The following is a 17267-nucleotide window of genomic DNA, read 5'->3' on the forward strand; positions in this document are numbered from 1 at the left end:
TTGGCACCTCTATGCCAGTGCTGGAAAGCACTGACATCAGGGGTTAGGATTGCACGCAAAGAGTTTTAAGAGCTGTATTATATATCTCACAGTTGCATCACTATTTTAATGCCTGGGTACCTATTGACTTCTTTTGATTTATTATTGTAGACAACATTTCAAATATCCTGTTGTTCAAGATTTTTCCTTTAGAAAACTAAAATATGTTGCAAACTTTATAACTTGTTTTGAAGTTTTGTTTCTTTGGGTCAACTTTCTTTTCTGTCCTCAGTCCATAAGCCAGTTCTGTTAGAAGAAATGCACCACAACTTGGATTTTTGTGATATTTTGGTAATTGGGGCAGAACTGGACCCCAGGCAAGAGTGTTTGGAATTGGATTGGAAAGAACTTCAAGGAAAACACTTAGATGCTACAAATTCAACATCAGGGTATTCAATATATGGTATGTCAGTTTTAATTCTTGATCTTTCCTGTTTTTGTGTATGTTCACAAGTGTAAGTATTTAAGTATTAACATCTTTAAGAACTAACTACTTTGGTGCTACTCAGAAAGGAGTTTCACATAAGAAAACCCCAAATCTACTGGATATGTATAATGGCTCCATTCATTCACTGAGGAATTTGAGACTTGCATAGACAGCTGAAGCTACCTGTCTTTGATGTAAATGGAGTCGATCTCCAGGAGTACAGTAGATTATTGTGATTGAATTCTAAAAATACACCTGCACATGCAAGGAGACTTGCAGAAAGAGCGTTCCTACTGCTGCCTCACGCAAAGCAGCCCGGTGAGCCTTCCAAAAATCTGATCCAGAAGGTCAGGAGACTCTCTGGAACTGACCTGCATGGATTACAGAAGGCTGCAGAATTAACCCATTTCTGCCCAGCCCACAGGTGTACACATTTGATCCCTGTTGCATATATGCGATGTTGGGCACAAATGTTATACTGAAGCCTTCTGTGACTGACTGAATGTGCTTTCTGTTTGTCAAATAGGAACTTAGGATACAATTCTCTGAGATTTTTTCCTATAAGATAAAGTCTGCTTTTAAAATCAAAGCAATTAAAATATTTATCCATTATGAACATGGTTAAAGATGCCCAGAAAAACAGTTATTTTGAATTTTAAAGATTATCCCTAAAATGTTGATTTTCAATTCAGTATAATCTTGTAGATGGACATTTTTCTGTTTCTAGACTGCAGGATCCACACCCTACATGGTGTTTGCCAGAACTCAGTGTTTAAATGGGGGCTAGTATCTACCCCACAGTGTGATTGCGGGTTCTCCCGCCAAACCATATACCACACTGTCTGGCTGCAAACCGAGGGCCTATACTGGCCCATGGTCTGACTTTTTCAATGAAGGTAACTCTCTCCTTGAATGGCTGGATGAACTGAACATTGATATTTGATCTAGTTTAATTTTTATATAAATCCATGTGTTATATGTTGTACGCTAAATAAATAAATAGAATGCAGTCTAAAAACTGCACATTGTCTGTCTTCTTGGTTGATTTTTGCTGTAACGAAACAGAGCTTCTGTATTGTCATTTAGAGAAAGGGAGTTTCCAACAGTAGAAAATGGTTAAAAACATATTTCTAGGACAGCAAAGCTTAATCTGCTGAATGTTATGTTGCTTGATATGATGTCATTCCATGAATGTGGGAAAACAGACATTAGGCACCCATTTCAAATGTTTCTTTAAGTAATGCCTGTGGTAGTGTCATGTATTTTCATTATTATATTTCCAAGCATATGCAGTTGTCCTCACTTAAAGTGATCTGAACCTCAAACTTTTAATACACTTTAGAGTGATATGATTAAACTAACTTGGTCACAAGGGCAACTGTTATTCTTTGTTCTCTGTGGCTTTTCCACTGTGCCTCTCGCTTCACTTACCAGTGCTATATTACTGTTTCAGGTGTGGACACAATGAAAAACTATGAGCAGGTCTTGCAACAGCTTCGCTATCGCAATTGGCACACATCTTCCTTCTTTGATAGAAAGTTTAGAATCAAGTGTTCAGAGTTGAATGGGCGCTACACCAGTAATGAATTTAATTTAGAGGTAAGTCATGTTTACAAAGCATACCATTCTTTCCAGAATAGAAAATTGCCATTTCCTCTTTAGTCACTGACTGCACACAAATGTCTGCAATCCTGAATTCTCATTGAAGTTGGTGAGGACATGTAAATCTCTTGCAGAGCAGGGGTGATTCCAGAGTTTGCTTCCCCACATGGAGCTTGGAGAATTCCTTGACATTCTCTTATGGGCATACCTAAGCAGGCTGGCCACTCAACCAAGACAGTCCCACCCTTCTTCACAATGGAGCCTCAGGGTTCACATTTAAGTGTTCACAGATGTAAGTGGTTACACCTAATCATCCTCCATCCAGTCAAAATTGACCTTCATGTGCTAGTTAGTCTGTCAGGCTGATCTTGATTGGCTCCCAGCAACACAAGCCTTAAATATGTCAACAAACTTAGGGGTTTGGAGGCCAAGCAACAGAGAAACACCACACCCCCCCAAAAAGGGCAGAGTTAAAACAGTGCGTGTGCCTTCCTGTGCTTTCCTAATTCTCATATGTATTAAATGAATAATGCCATACAGTTGACACACTGTGTCTTAAGCTAATGAGGCAGAATATAAGGGAATTTCTCACTATGATATACAAAATGTTGCAGGTGGTCTTGAAGTCAGGGGCCACCAAGATTTATTGAGCAAAAAATTTTCTGTTCCTTTAAATTTTGTGTATAATCATGATACAAATACCATGCTCAATTCCAGGTGAAGTTACAAGGCTACCATTGTTTTTGTTTTCCCCATAAAGCAAATGTTATGCCATGCATGTGTTCTAGTACACAAGCAAACACACACAGATGTTAGAACCTACTCCGTATCTTGGGCCAGCTACATGAATTTGGCCATTTTGTGATCTTTTTACATGCCAATTACTATTTCCATGTTTGAATCCAAATGTGTAGTTTAAGAGATGCATATTGAAATGGTATGTTTGTAACGTGTGCAAAGGCAAATCACAGGCAAACCATTCCCTGTGCAATATTTTCCTGAAGTGCTTCCTCCCCAATAGCAGTAACTACAGCTATCATGACGCTATAGCTATCCTATTGAAAAGGCCAGGGCCTTTTCTAAGGGTTGGCACAAGGGAGTGAGGTGGCCTGGACCCCAGAATATAGAATTGGATTCTAAGATCCAAATCAGATGCTATCTTAAATACATGGTGAAATCCTGAGTTTCTTGCTTTCTTTCAAACAGTTGTACAGGGTCTGATCCAGTTCAGATCAAAAGAAGGAATTTCACTGCCAGAACCACTGTTTTCCTGCTTAAAATAATTTTTTGCAGAGTTGCAAATTTATCTTATCTGCTGCAAATATCAAGTCTGTAGCAGATAGCTTTGGAGAACAAACCTAGCTCATTCATTATTTCATGTGCCAGGTCAAAACTGCCCTGTTTTCAGGCATTTTTTTTAAATGTTCTTTTATGTGTCCTATTTTTTTAATGTTGCTCTTCTTTCTTGAGTTTTAACTGCCACGTGTCTTGTACTAAGTTTTTCCCCCCTGCTGTGTATTATGATTTTGTTATTGTATTGTATTTTTGTATATGCTGATATAGTTGATAACTATATCAGTTGATAAATATATTCTGATATAGTTGATAAATCAATGGAAGAATGACAGGAGAATAAAAGCATTGAACCCCCTCCCCCCATTTCCTTGCATCATAGTTCTGAGCTTTATCAGAACTTTTGTCAACACTTTAGATGAATGAAAGACTGGTAGAATGAATGAATGAAGAATGAATGGTAGAATGAATGAAAGACTGGAAGAATGGTAGTCTCAAGCGTGGGTAGTCTCCAGCATGTTTAAAGTAGTATATGGTTTGGCCTTCAGATATCTGGTTTTCTACAGAATAGGACAAGTGGGAACTATGAAGCTCTCTTATCTCTCAAAGAAGCCAATGGCTCTGAGTAGGATGGGTGATTTTTTTTCCTAATTCATCAAAGAGACATTCATCTACTTCTATAGTAATTATCTTGAAAGTTTCAAAGATAATACGTTTGAATGTCAGAGCATAATTTGGAAGATGAAAGTTCAAGTAGTTGCTAGGAAAGTCAAGAATACCTCATCTGATTCCTTTCTATTAGCTACCTGAAAAGGTTATTAGGACCTCTCAGCAGCCTGTTTCTTTTTCAGCTTAGATGGGATATCCCAGCCACATATACTGAGGAGATTAGAGACACAGAGGGTCTCATCTTGATAAGAAGACATGCCCGCACTGCATGAATGACTTCACACTCCTGTGCTTGTTTCATGCATTGAGGCATCTCGGAATTATGAGCGCTGTGGTTTTATGGGATCTTGTGTTAGCCAAATATAGAGAGCTTGACATACCACTGTGTTTATAAGCAGCTGTTCTTCATTCATGTGTGTTCTGCTCAAAACCCAAAGTCACTCAAATGCTTGCCTTGTGAATACTGAACCTGCCTAGTGAAACTTATTCTCTACACATCTCTGTCCCTTAACTTGCCACTTACTGTGCAGCCAGTTTCTTACTGTAAGAGCAATAGCTGCTGACTAAGGCAGCCTTGTCAGAGAGCATCCAGTGTCTGAGTGAAATTGGGCAGGGATGAGAGCAAGCTGATGGAGGGGATAAAAAACAACAACTAGAAGACAGGACTAAATTGGAACTGCACTCTTATAGGCACACTATCATCCTCTTGATCTTTGTTTCCTCCTTTCTGGTAAAGCAATTTGGCCAGGTGCTTATCAGGTGCTTGATTCAGGAAGGTGTTGTGGAATACCTATAACTGTATTTCGAGATCCTGGTTGTGGACTATAAATGTGCTATTTTTCTCTGTTACCTAAGCTCTGCTTAGTGTAAGAACTTAGAAGTGGCTGTCTATTGTGCCTTATTGTGTCACCATGACTCCCTTTTGCTGTGAATCTGGCTGATTTTCCAGCTTCCTTCCTTGATAATTTTTTGCCCATCATTAATACCCAACCCACTTCTCTCCTACAATGCTCTACAGAGTGCTCTTCTCTCCTACAGCCCATAATGATCCCATCATTATTCACCTGATGACCAACACTAATGTTTTATATTGAGAGCCTGACTACCCTGCTTCCCTACCCTGAAAGAGTTCTGCCTGTTGAGAAATTTTATGCCCTCATTCATTAACAGGCAGAGAAAGCTGGAACAGAAACCACTTATACTGAAGAAGGTGTTGGAAAGTGACTACTACACCATCTACAGGACACTAAGGGGCAGTGTATTGTTCTGACCCCCAATCTGGCCCGCAGGGAGCCCCCGGTCTCCAATGAGACTCTGGCCCACCGGAGAGTTGCTGGAGCCCGTGCTGGTCTGATGTGACTGTACTCAGTGTGAGGGCCAACTACTCAACCTTTTGTGTGACCTGCGGACCAAAGGCTCCCTCCACTGCTTGCTGTTTCACATCTGTGAAGCAGCAGTGGCAGCAAAGGGAAGGCCGGCCTTGCTTTGCACAAGGACTTTTATATCATGAGACCTTCATTCATTCGTATAAGTTCCATCTCTAATATATTCATTTATGTAAATTTATTTATATTTTAAATTAATTTTTTTCCCCGGCCCCCAACACACTGTCAGAGAGATGATGTCACCCTTCTGTCAAATAATTTGGACACCCCTGTCTTAGACCCTTCTCGTTGTCCTCTGTGACCTGTGGAAGTGTGCCTCTACCTAGCTTCCTTCCTCCTCTTTTCCCCCTCCTGATCTTCCCAGCATGCAAGACCTCTCCTGAGCTCTGGCCAACTGCATGGAATCCACTGTGTCACAAGGTCTCATACAAAGGGAAGACAGCAATACCTTGCACTTCCGTATGGTGTGGCCTGTCTCTCAGTTTTTCCTTTGTTGAACTATGCACTGCTGTTACACAACTAGTCCCAGCCTCCTACATCAGAAACAGGAAAAGAGCTGGAGTATCTGTTCAAAGAACAGCCCTAGCAAGAATAGGAACCCCTATTTCTTTTTAAAAATAGTAATAAAGGTAGCAAACGTGTTGTAGGCCATGGGTTTGGAGGCCAGTGGCTCAATTAGTATGGATTCCTTGATTGACGCTAGCCCTGGAGCTGGTGAGGGAAGCTAGAGTTAGGAACCCTTCTTTTATGTTGCTAATAAGTGAGTTTGCTTCAAGTCAGGAAGCTCCCAGGATGTGGTGTTTCTTCACTGGGCCAAATGTCTGTGCAAGGTATAGCTACCCATGGAATCTTCCAAGCCACATAAGTTAGGCAAAGCTTATTCCATGTCGACCAGACAGAATGAGGTTGTGGCTTTGCTCTGTCAAATTGGGTATGTGGCTTTCCTTTCAGCTGGTGGGATCTGCAGCATCTTACCATCAGCCCAGTTCCAAAGTACAGTAAACAATTCCCCTTTCTCTTCCCAAACTTTTCCCCACTCTTCTTGTTAAGTTCAACTGAAGCCACTGGGTCAGCATGAGCTAGCTGGCCAACCTTTGTGGGCTGCTTCGCTGAGTGCTCCTTCTTTCTAGAGAAGTGGTTCTGGTTCTCTTGCCCTGCTTCTCTGCTTGTATTGAAATTGGTCAGCTTAAAGACCTCCTTTAAGACTCACTTTCAGGAGAAATGCCCAGTTTTGGCACCCTTGTTCCCACAGCTCCTGAAAGACAGGGCACTCAAATTGGACAGATTCAGATCAGTAAACTTGATCTGTGGTGCAGACTTGCCAGCAAACCCGCAAATTCTTCACAATCACTCATTGTCTCTGTCTTCTGTGCACTCAGATTGATGAAATGCTTGGTGCTTGTGATTTTCTTCCTTTTGGTGTGAGTTGTGAGTTGTGAGTTTGGTGTGAGTTATATGTGAGTTGTGTGGTTTTATGCTGTGTTTAAACTATTTTATAGAAGACCCAAGATCTGCCTTGGGCCCCCATTGAACAAATTCTCTTAACAAATCCATTAAAGACTCCAAAACCAGAAAAATCTCCCCTTCCTATTTCTATTTGGAGGTTTAGGTACTGTTTAAGAGTGTTTATTTGTTGGGAGATGCCAGCTCCCCCACCTCAAGTGGGTGAGGTGACTTCATGACCTGCTACCTCTTGCCTGTAGCCCCACAGAGAACCATTCTCTACAGAGGTCTGTTTTTCTATTTTAATACCCATTCATGAATAGGCAGCTGTTGCTACTTCTCCACGACACTTCACCTTGAGGTGGAGTGAATCTGAAATGGGAAAAAGCAAGTGGAAATATATCAAGCTAGCTACTATCTATATAACTAAAAGCAAATCTGACTTAGTGCATGCTTAAACAATGAGTAAATATTTATTTAGGCTTATATGAAACCCTGAAATATGGTCTATGCCATGCTAGACTGTGGAAATTCATACCACTATAAATGCACAGTTTTTTCCCTGGTAGTCTGTTACATTCTGATTCATGGTAGTAACAAACTTAAGAGCTGAAAGACCAAGGACAAGAGAGCTGACATTTTAGACTGACAATGTGGAACAAGATTCTTTGTTCTTGTCATATCCTTATAAAGATCTCAGTGTTGATTAGGGAATATGACCAGCATATGGTTTCTCCTGCGGCTTATAAAAAAACAGGAAATAACAAAACTGATAGCACCCTATCATCAAATATTATTAATGTTTGTAAGGTTATAGATCAGCAGCCTCTATGAGTAGATGGCAGAGCCAGTTCCGAAACTGTTGCTGTAGATGTATGAGAGCCATATTGTATATTTTACACATATTCGCAGGTCGAAAAAAATTAGTTTTATAAATGAATTACTGGAATTTAAATGAATGAGGGCACAATCCTATCATGGACTTGGGACAACGCAATCCCTTGTACTGACCCAAGAGTGTCGCAAAAGTGCCATAAAGCACTTTTGTGCCACTCTTTTAGGAGATAGGCTGGTGCACATCGGTGCTGCAGCCTCCCCGTGCTGCTGTGGGGTCCAGAAAGAGGGTGTGTTGTGCCAGCTAAGCTCAGTCATTGCAAGCATCTGGGGGGTACGGGGAGGGCGGGGAGGAAGTGGGTAGGACCCTGGACAGATGGGGAATGGAAGGTGGGGCCATTCCCAGGCGGCTCAGCTCAGTCCCAGGGGACTTGAATTTGCGCCACTTTCGAAGCTGGTGTGGATCTGAGTAATCTCATTGGGACTGCAGTGGCTGTCTCTGGGGTAAGAGGAAACGTTTCCCCTTGTCCCTGACTGAGCTTCTGGCTGTCTGAAACGTGTGCTGGATACAGCTCAGGCACACCAGCCTGCCTGTTTCCAGTGCAAATTAGGATTGCGCTCTGAATATCTTTAACTTGGATCTTTTTTGTAATCAGCATGATACAATTAAGAACAAAAGTGAAATGTGACAATGAAACAATTCTGTGCTTAAACTGAGAAATGATATATAGTGAGTAAAAATGTCAAACATTATAAACAGTCTGACCAAAACAACAATAAATTGCTGCAGGCCAGATAAATCTTATGGCAGGCCAGATATGGCCCCCTCCCGCCTCATAGTTCAGAGACCCCTGTTGGAAGGCCAGTGCTGTCCCGTGTGCTGGACTCTGAAACTCTAGTAATCTTGATAGACTGGCTTGTTGACTAAAGTAGCTGGACAAACAAGGGTCCCTTCATGGCACAATATTAAGAACATGCTGCTCTTAATTTTTTTTTTTAAATATTGATCCCACAAAAGCATCCTAGGGAGCACTATAGGGGGTCCAGTGCAGGGTTTTGTCTCCAAAGGTACCAGCACTGCTTTTTTTGTATAAAAAAAAAAAAAGTTGCAGGAACTCACAACTTGTTAATCTTTTATTTATTTATTTATTTATTTATTTATAAACCATTTTTTTATTGGAGAAATAAAATATTTTTTATGTGCTTCCCCCCCTAAAGATGAACTTACTTCTGAGTAGACATGCATAGGATTGGGCTGTCAATCTCCACATCCCCTTCCCCCTAGCTACTTTTTCTACACATGGGGAAAAATACTGTACAGGTGCACTTGTAGCGTGTAGTATGTAGTGTGGCACTACTTCGAGGAGAGGAAGCAGTGAATGGATTCCGAAAAATGGATTACATGAGTTCCATGTAGAAAAATTACTCTAAGCAACTGTGGGAGTAAGAACAAAAAAGGAATTCTTACACGAGAGGGGTCCTTAGGTGCCCATAGAAACAGCTACGTTTGCAAACAAGCGATTAAATATGGTTTAATTCAGGTATCAGAATAATCTGTGTCTTTGGGAAGGCGCTTGGCATGCAATTGTATGTTCTCTGCTGCCCTGAGCAGCTGCTGTGCATTGCTGGAGAGGAGCTGCAAACGCTGGCTGGCGGAGGGCATGCTTGTGGGGGAAGGACGAGGAAGATCTCTGGCAAGGCTGGACAGCATGTTGTACACACGTAGAATCCCTTTTCACCTGCCCTTAGCATGTGAAAACGGGTGCAGATATATCTCTCTGCCAGGATTAAGAGCCCAATCCTAGGTATGTCTACTCTGAAGTAAGTCTCGTTCTAGTCAATGGAGCTTACTCCCAGGAAGTGCCTAGGATTACAGCCTAAGAGCCCAATCCTATGCATGTCTACTCAGAAGTCCACTTTCGTGAATGGGGGTAACTGTGGATAGGATGGCAGCCTTAGAGTCCAATCCTGTGCCTGTCTACTCAGAAGTAAGTTCCATTATAGTGAATGGGGCTTACTGTGGATAGGATGGCAGCCTCAGGGCCCAATCCTGTGCCTATCTACTCGGAAGTCAGTCCCATTAGAGAATGGGGCTTCCTCCCAGGAAAATGTGGAGAGGACTGCAGCCTCCAAGCCCTTCCTCTGCGTGTCTCCTCAGAAGTCAGTCCCATTAGAGGCAGTGGGGCTTCCTCCCAGGAAAGTGTGGAGAGGACTGCAGCCTCAGAGCCCTTCCTCTGCCTGTCTGCTCAGGCTGCAAGGCTATGACACTTTCCCAGGAGTAAGCCCCATTGAACAAAATGGAATTTACTTCTGAGTAGACATGCATAGACTTGGGCTCTCAGGCTGCAAGGCTAAGCACCCTTTCCCAGGAGCAAGCCCCATTGAGCACAATGAGGCTTACTTCTGAGTAGACATGCCTAGGCTCATGCTGCAGATTGGCACGGGGGCTGCACCAGCCAGCTTCCTTCCCTTCCTCCTCTGCCAAGCCAGTACCTGGGGATTTCATGGGTGCCACATCCCATCTCCCTGGTTGGCTGGCTGTCCGTCATTCTCCTCGGCATCGGCGCGTGTCCCCCGCGCCCTCCACCAGCTTGGAAGCTGCATGGCGAAGCAGAGTGCGGTGGGAGGGAAGGTGGGCTGGGCTCTGGCGAGAGCTTGGAGATGGGGGCAAGAGGGGGTTGTTGTGCAGTCAGGCAGGGGCCAGGCGCCCGCCCACCCTGCACCTCCCAGCACCCACCCAGCGAATGCCTCTGTTTTGCTCCCCCCCTCCTGGAATGCCTCCGAAGGAGAGGGGCCCCTGCAAAAAGGTGCCGGAACTCCGTACTCCCGCGTTCCATTAGAAAAAAAGCCCTGGGTACCAGCAGCCTGGTACTGCACTGTGTAGATTACTTGGCACCCAGCATTTAGAATCAGGAGGGACTACAGAGAGAAAGTGTGTGTGTAAAACAAATGGAAATTTATGGCCCAATCCTAAAGGCACATTATGCCAGCAGAATACGTGCTTCACCAACATAATATGTATTGTGGTTGTCACAAATGTGACCACCAGGTATTCTTGGGGTGGCTTTGGAGGTTGGCTGGGCTGGGTACTAACAAAGTTTGCATCTTCATCATAAGCTAACTCGCTGAATCTCCAGTTCCAGGCATCTACCACAGATTCCGCACTACCCATTCATCAGCAGAAAGATTGCAAGGAGCATCATCCATCACTGTCTCCTGTAAGCTTGAAGGGCCAGTGTATGACTACCCCAAGGACTCTCACAAGCTGGTGACAGCACTAGATATCTCAGTGCTATCCATAATATTTATAATATTAATTCTCTTTTTTCTTTATTTCTTCTAGGTTAATATACTACACAACTCTAACTCGAATATTATGGAATATGTAAATCACATGGTAATACAGCCACAGTTTCTCCAAACTATTCACCATCCAGAGGAAAGCATACACAATAGTCATGGCTCAGGTATGAAGTGTCTTATGATAAGAATTGCTGTGCTGAATCAGACCAAAATAATCTAGTTTAGCATTCTGTTTCTGTCAGCAGTGGGCACCCTCTGGGAACTTACAAGGAAGGGTGCAAAGGTGATGGTCTTTCCCTAATGCTTGTCTCTATGGTATGGTATTCAGATGTACTACCTATGTATATTCTAAACTTGGAGTTTTCAGTTCATTTTCATGACTAATACCCATTGATGGACTTAATTTGCAAGAATTAGTATAGACCTCTAACGAGAGAGACGAAATAGTCAGAGGAGTAGCATTGCACAGATATTCTGAGAAGGAATTCCATGTGCAGAAGAATGGTGTTATGAGTGACAAAAGTTGCAAATTAAAAATTGGAAAACAACAATTTTGTCTTAGTTTGCCACAGCTGTTATTGTGGAACATGGCTCCTCCTAGTAGTCTCGCCACCAAGCAATATTAGCATGGATAGCCATCTGCAGTGCCCCCCCCCCCAGCACTACTAAGCCGAACTGTGAGTTTCATTTGCCGGGTGGTAACCATTCCCTTTGCAAGGAGAGGTAGATGTGAAATAGGTTGTTCATATAAGTGCCCCCAAACTGCTGGTTAGTACAGTGCCTTCACAGCCCCAGGCATGCAGCCCAGCGTGTAGCCTCCCTTGCCCCATTTGTAGCAAAGATGAACCTCACAAGCACCTTCCAACCCTTGTCCCATTGATAGCAATCTTCATTTCCACAATGATCCTTTTGCTGAAGTTGTGACAAATAGCAAATTATTCCAGATCTAGCCAACATACACAAATCTTATCTGGAAGAAAGAGCATCCAAGGAAGCAAAGAAATAGCAACCTAAATGTCAAAGAGGTAGCATCAAACATTTCTTCCCATTTCTCTTCTTATAAAAAGTGATCAGCCATAGTCAACTATGCTCCTCTGCTTAGGTCTTTAGGCAGACAGGCAAGATAGCCCACTCACCAACCTAAGCAGAGGAGCATAGTTGACTATGGCTGATCACTTTTTATAAGAAGAGGGCTGGGAAGAAATGTTTCATGCTTGGCTAACCATTGGATCATTGGCTAACCATTGGGTCAGGTGAAAATGGCCATACAAAGGTCCTGTTTTTGCCCCTCACCCGAAGTCTTGTAAGACTTCAAAGCCAAGTCCTTGGTTTTGTGAGATTTCAAATGACTAGATTGGTTGATGTTGAAGCAGTGTACTTCTACCTGCCTCCGTGAATCTTCCTCCTGCTTGAAGGCTGTGCTCTACAGAGATCTTTTCTAGTAATACTTCCTGAATTATTATTTTAACTGGTAATTCTGCAGATTGAATTTATATATGCAACTCATGTGCTCAAGCAGAAAATTATGGACCCTTCAAATCTCACAAAAAGTGACACTCAGAGGCATCGAACCTACAGTGCTACAACTTCAAGATACTGAAAGCACTTGTAACAATTAAGGTGACTGTAGAGATCACAGGTTCTTTTTTCAGAAAATTTATATTTATTTTATTTACAAATTTAAACCCTGCTTTAGCTCTCTTCTGGGCATTCCAAGTGGCTATATCTATATCTGGGGTTTTATGTGCATTCTGGATAGCCCTGTATGCATCTAAATATGTATGATTGCTGATTATTTTATAGATTACTTTGTTGGCTGTTTTTATTGTTTGAATGTTTTATTTGTTGTCTGTGATGCCATTAAAGGTTTCTGAATCTTTAAAAAATCTGAATCTATATCTAGTGTACAAAAGAAAAAAATGTTCTAAATAATCATGTATAAATATTTACAACCTGACACAAGGTGTGATCCAGCTCACAATACACATGCTCAATGAAATCTGTGTAGTTTAGGACACACACCATTCTCCACGTCATTGCCAGTGTGGGTAAGACTGGATTGGCAGCTGTCATGCAGGTACGTGACATGGTCTTTAATGCAAATGTTCTACATTTGAAACTCCTTCAATTGTTGGCCAGTCTGAAGGAGAGTCTGAATCTGGAGTTCCTTGTGCTTGCTTCTCATTACCTTGACTTGCAATAACAGGAAAAAATTGCAGTACGACAAGAAATGAGATGAAAATAAGTAAGTATTTTATGCGTTGAAAATTGTTATAGAAACGATAACAGCATCATTTGCTTACTTTCAGCCTAGAAAGAAAAGGAAATAGACATGTGTCTGTTTTTTTTTGTTCCATTTCAGTACTTCCAAGTGTGGCTACTATTGTCATAATAATCTGCATCAGTATCTTGGTCTTCATCGTAGCTTTGGGAGTATACAGAATTCGCTCAGCGTTTGAGCACAGCTCAAAGGAAAATGAAAGCAGTAAAGAAAATGAAATGGATTGGGATGATTCAGCTCTGACTATCACGGTCAACCCTATGGAGGTAAGTAGAAAAATACGATGCCACACACACTTTTTGGAGTAAGCATTTCCTGTGGTGATGCAAGCAGTGAGTTCTTGAGCTTCCCTTGAGCTTCTAATCATGCACGATTGGAAAGGGGGCTTGAAGGATTTCCAGTTCACCCACATGAACAGATTCCAGATTGACCCATGTAAACTACCACAAACAGAGAGGATGAGCAAGCATGCCCCCACCAACTCTTTTTACTTTCCAGCTGGCTCTGAAAATCTTGTTCACAAAGAGCTGTCTTACAGCCTGTTTACTGAGCTTCATACATGACAGAGCTTGTGTATTCCTTGGATGAAAAATTGTTTTTAAAATTGCATGTAACATGCTCACTGGGTGATGTTGGACAAGCAATTTTATCCTTATCCCAAATCTGCATCAGTAGCATAGGAATGAGAGACACTGTTTCAGAAATTAAGAGCCCAATCTTATCCTTTCCTCCTGCTGGTGCAGCTGCACCAAAAACAGGCACGCAGTATCCCAGGGAGGCAGGGGGATTATCCCAGGGGGATTTTAAGGATTTAAATCCCCTTACCCCTCTGTAAGCCCAATGTTCCGAAATGGGTCTGGTGCATGTGCAAGGAGACAAAAGGGTCAGAGAAGCTTGAAAAGGAGGGGATAAGATCTGGCATGTGCCTCTGCTACTGAATCCACCCCTTCTTGCAGCATCCCCTGCCCTGCCCCCCATTCCCTGATGCTGCTTACCTGCTTCAGCGGGTGCTGGCGATCTGTTCTGCGCTCTTTCGGCAGCCATTTTACAAGTGGAACAACAGTGCAATACTTGTGCAACACTCGTACAACAGTGGAACTCTGTCCCACTATCATAAAGGCCTGCACTCGCTGGCCCAATCCTAGATATGATTGTGCCATAAACGAGACTGATGATTTGTGATCATTAGTTTGACTGGAGTAAAAATTGAATTGTTTAAAATATTGATCTTTGGCCACCTTGGCCTTTTAGTTGAAAAAGCAGGATAAGCATTTCAAACAAACAAGCACACACGCTTTCCCTACAAAATTATACTATAAAGGGTTCCTGACCTAGCCGTGGTCAGAACTAAGTATTTCAAATGGATAGACGATGGTCTCTTCATCCTGTATTGCCTATAATGCAAGACTTGGGAATGAGCTAGATATGACGGTAATTGCCTTGTTCACATACAAAGATGCTGGGCCCAGGCCAGTCCATCCATGAGGTCAGGCAGGTACTTCCTCTGGCAGCAAGTGGTAGGGAGTGCTTATAGGGGGACAGTTGTCTCCCTACTTGCCTCCACTGCTTTTCCTTCTGTTCTCTGGCTTGGCAGAGGAAGAGGAAATGTAGAAAGGGAGAAAAGCTGAGCTAGAACACTAGAGAGAGTGAGAAGAGCAGAGGCTAGCACATCATTGAGTAAAGGGGACAGTATTTGGCTTGCGGCCTCAGGCATCAGGAAGTCTTGCACCAGCTCTGCTTTGGGGGAAATACCTCTTTGACAACGGAAGGCATATGTGTAAGGGAGTCACTGAAATATTTGCCTCACCTCCCAAGGGGATAATTTGCCCTTCTCAGTTCATAGTTCTAAGACATGTTCTGCCAACCAACTTCTGATACTGCCTGTAATGTCCTAGTTGGCCCTTAGAAAGACATCAAAACTATTATTGTCGGTTAAAGTATTTGTCAATGTAATCATTCTTTTACATTTTCACTAATGAAAAGTATCTTGTCTGATCATCCTAGAAAGGCAAATTACACCGTTAGTGTGGATGTTTAGATTTATTTTTCCACCTTTCAAACTTCATATTGTATTGTCATTGAAGATTAGTATATTTGGAAAAAAGATGGCTATGGTGAACGTCATTCATTTGGACTGCTTAACATAATAATTTAATGTGAGTCTTCTAGTTTTATGCTAAGAATACAATCAGGTAATAATTGATTGTCATCTCAGATACCTTGGTTGCAGTCACATCCTTTCAGCACACTCCTGTACATAGCTACATGCAAGTAAATCTTATTCAGCTCACTGGAACTTACACCCATTTAAGTATGTATAGGATTGCAGCTTTAGATTTTTTCCCCTTCCTCTATGAACTTCATTTTCATTTATCGTATGTCTCCCAAATATCCCAGGATACTCCTAGTAAGATTGTAGTTGCAGTCCAATAACGGCTCTGTATTTGAAGATATAATGGCATGCGAGCAAATGGTTTATGTGCTTAAAGAAGTGAAATGTTGAGTTTTCTGCAAATGTCTGCAGAATGGCAAGCAATTGTACAAGATCTGACATAACTAATTTTTGCAGGTTGTATCTCTTGCATTTCATGGCTATTTGACCTAAATGAAGAGTTGTTTTCTCTCTTAGGCCCACAAATATATGCACCTACCAATGAAGGATTGCATTTCATGAATCTGATGAAGTGGCTTGTAGTTTGTTAAAGTTTATGCTATAAGAAATTTGTTCACCTTTACGGTGCTATGAGACTGTTATTTTTGGTGCAACAGACTTCGCATAGCTACCCCACTGGGAAAAAATTTTTTGTTATTATTTCTATAAATTGTAATTGCTTTGTTCCGTTTGTTGTGTTTCTGCACAATATAGAAATATGAAAAACCTCCTTGTGTAGAAGAAGAAAGTGATGAGGAGGAGGATGAAATTGAAGATGAAGATACAACCAGTGCTGAGTCAGATGAAAGTGAAGAGGATGACGAGGAGGAGGAAGAGGAAGTAGCAATTGGGAATAAGGGAGACAAACAAAATGCAACCAGACAAGATCAGCTGGAGTGGGATGATTCAACACTACCCTACTAGAAACCCTTAGTGCTATTGCTCCTTTTGTATACACCAATACTGTGTATTTCTGAGTCAACCCTACTGAGTCAACCCCATCTTGGATCTATAAATTAATTGACAGAATTTAACTTTCTATTGACTACAGGTGATAGAATTGCATTGCCTGAATTTGATGTAGTTGTATCAAACTGCTCCAGATAGTTATTTCTTTCCTAGTGTATGAGTAATGGCACCTTGTAAAGCATAGGGTACAACCATTACCATGTCACTTATAATAATAACACCAACCTGATGCCATCTGTTTCTTACCACTTCTTTACTTACATGAACCCCGCTATCTTCTGAATCTGAATATGCAAAAGTCTTGTTCACCAGTCTATAAAGGAAACCATTCAGTTCTGAGGTGTTTCTCAGAGTTCAATTCTACACAAACCCTTTATGGGCTTCATTTGACTATGTGACGGGCTTAGAACCCAATCTTCAGAGGACGACAAAAATATAGGTGCTATTTGTTACCCAGGGCAACATTTGTTGACTCTATTTCCCACTTTTCTGCTTTATGGTTAATTGCTTTTTGCAGAGGGAATTGTCACACATTAAATGGTCTTTTGTGTGTGTATGTGTATACAGGAATGGATAATCCATTTCTCTGCTAACGTTGGTAAAACCTTGTGGGTGAAGGACCTCATTCAGTCCTCCCATTGAAACTTGATGAATACCATATAAAATAGCATAAATTTGTACCTTTGCTGGCAATGACTTTCCAGTGTTCTCTGCCACAGAGATACAGTAACATTATCTCATGTTAACTATGTGTGACTTTGGCTAAGACCTGTGCTTCTGATCCACAGAGAAAATCTATTCTGCATTGTAAATCATTACCTTGTTGCAGTATCTTATGGTGACACTGTACCATATCAGGGTTTAGTTGAA

At 41.8% G+C, this 17267-nt stretch overlaps 1 protein-coding gene across 1 annotated transcript in view; it reads left to right on the forward strand.

Annotated features, from left to right (window-relative positions):
* Positions 1 to 16352, forward strand: part of CLSTN2 (calsyntenin 2) — a 429960-nt gene extending 413608 nt beyond the window's left edge. Inside the window, exons 13-17 of the mRNA XM_066620198.1 lie at positions 272 to 442; positions 1920 to 2065; positions 11036 to 11159; positions 13358 to 13542; positions 16143 to 16352. Coding sequence (XP_066476295.1) covers positions 272 to 442; positions 1920 to 2065; positions 11036 to 11159; positions 13358 to 13542; positions 16143 to 16352 — 836 coding nt within the window. The remainder of the gene's footprint in view (positions 1 to 271; positions 443 to 1919; positions 2066 to 11035; positions 11160 to 13357; positions 13543 to 16142) is intronic.
* The last annotated feature ends 915 nt before the right edge of the window (positions 16353 to 17267 follow it).

The sequence above is a fragment of the Tiliqua scincoides genome, chromosome 3, assembly GCF_035046505.1.
Source record: "Tiliqua scincoides isolate rTilSci1 chromosome 3, rTilSci1.hap2, whole genome shotgun sequence".
Taxonomy (NCBI): domain Eukaryota; kingdom Metazoa; phylum Chordata; class Lepidosauria; order Squamata; family Scincidae; genus Tiliqua; species Tiliqua scincoides.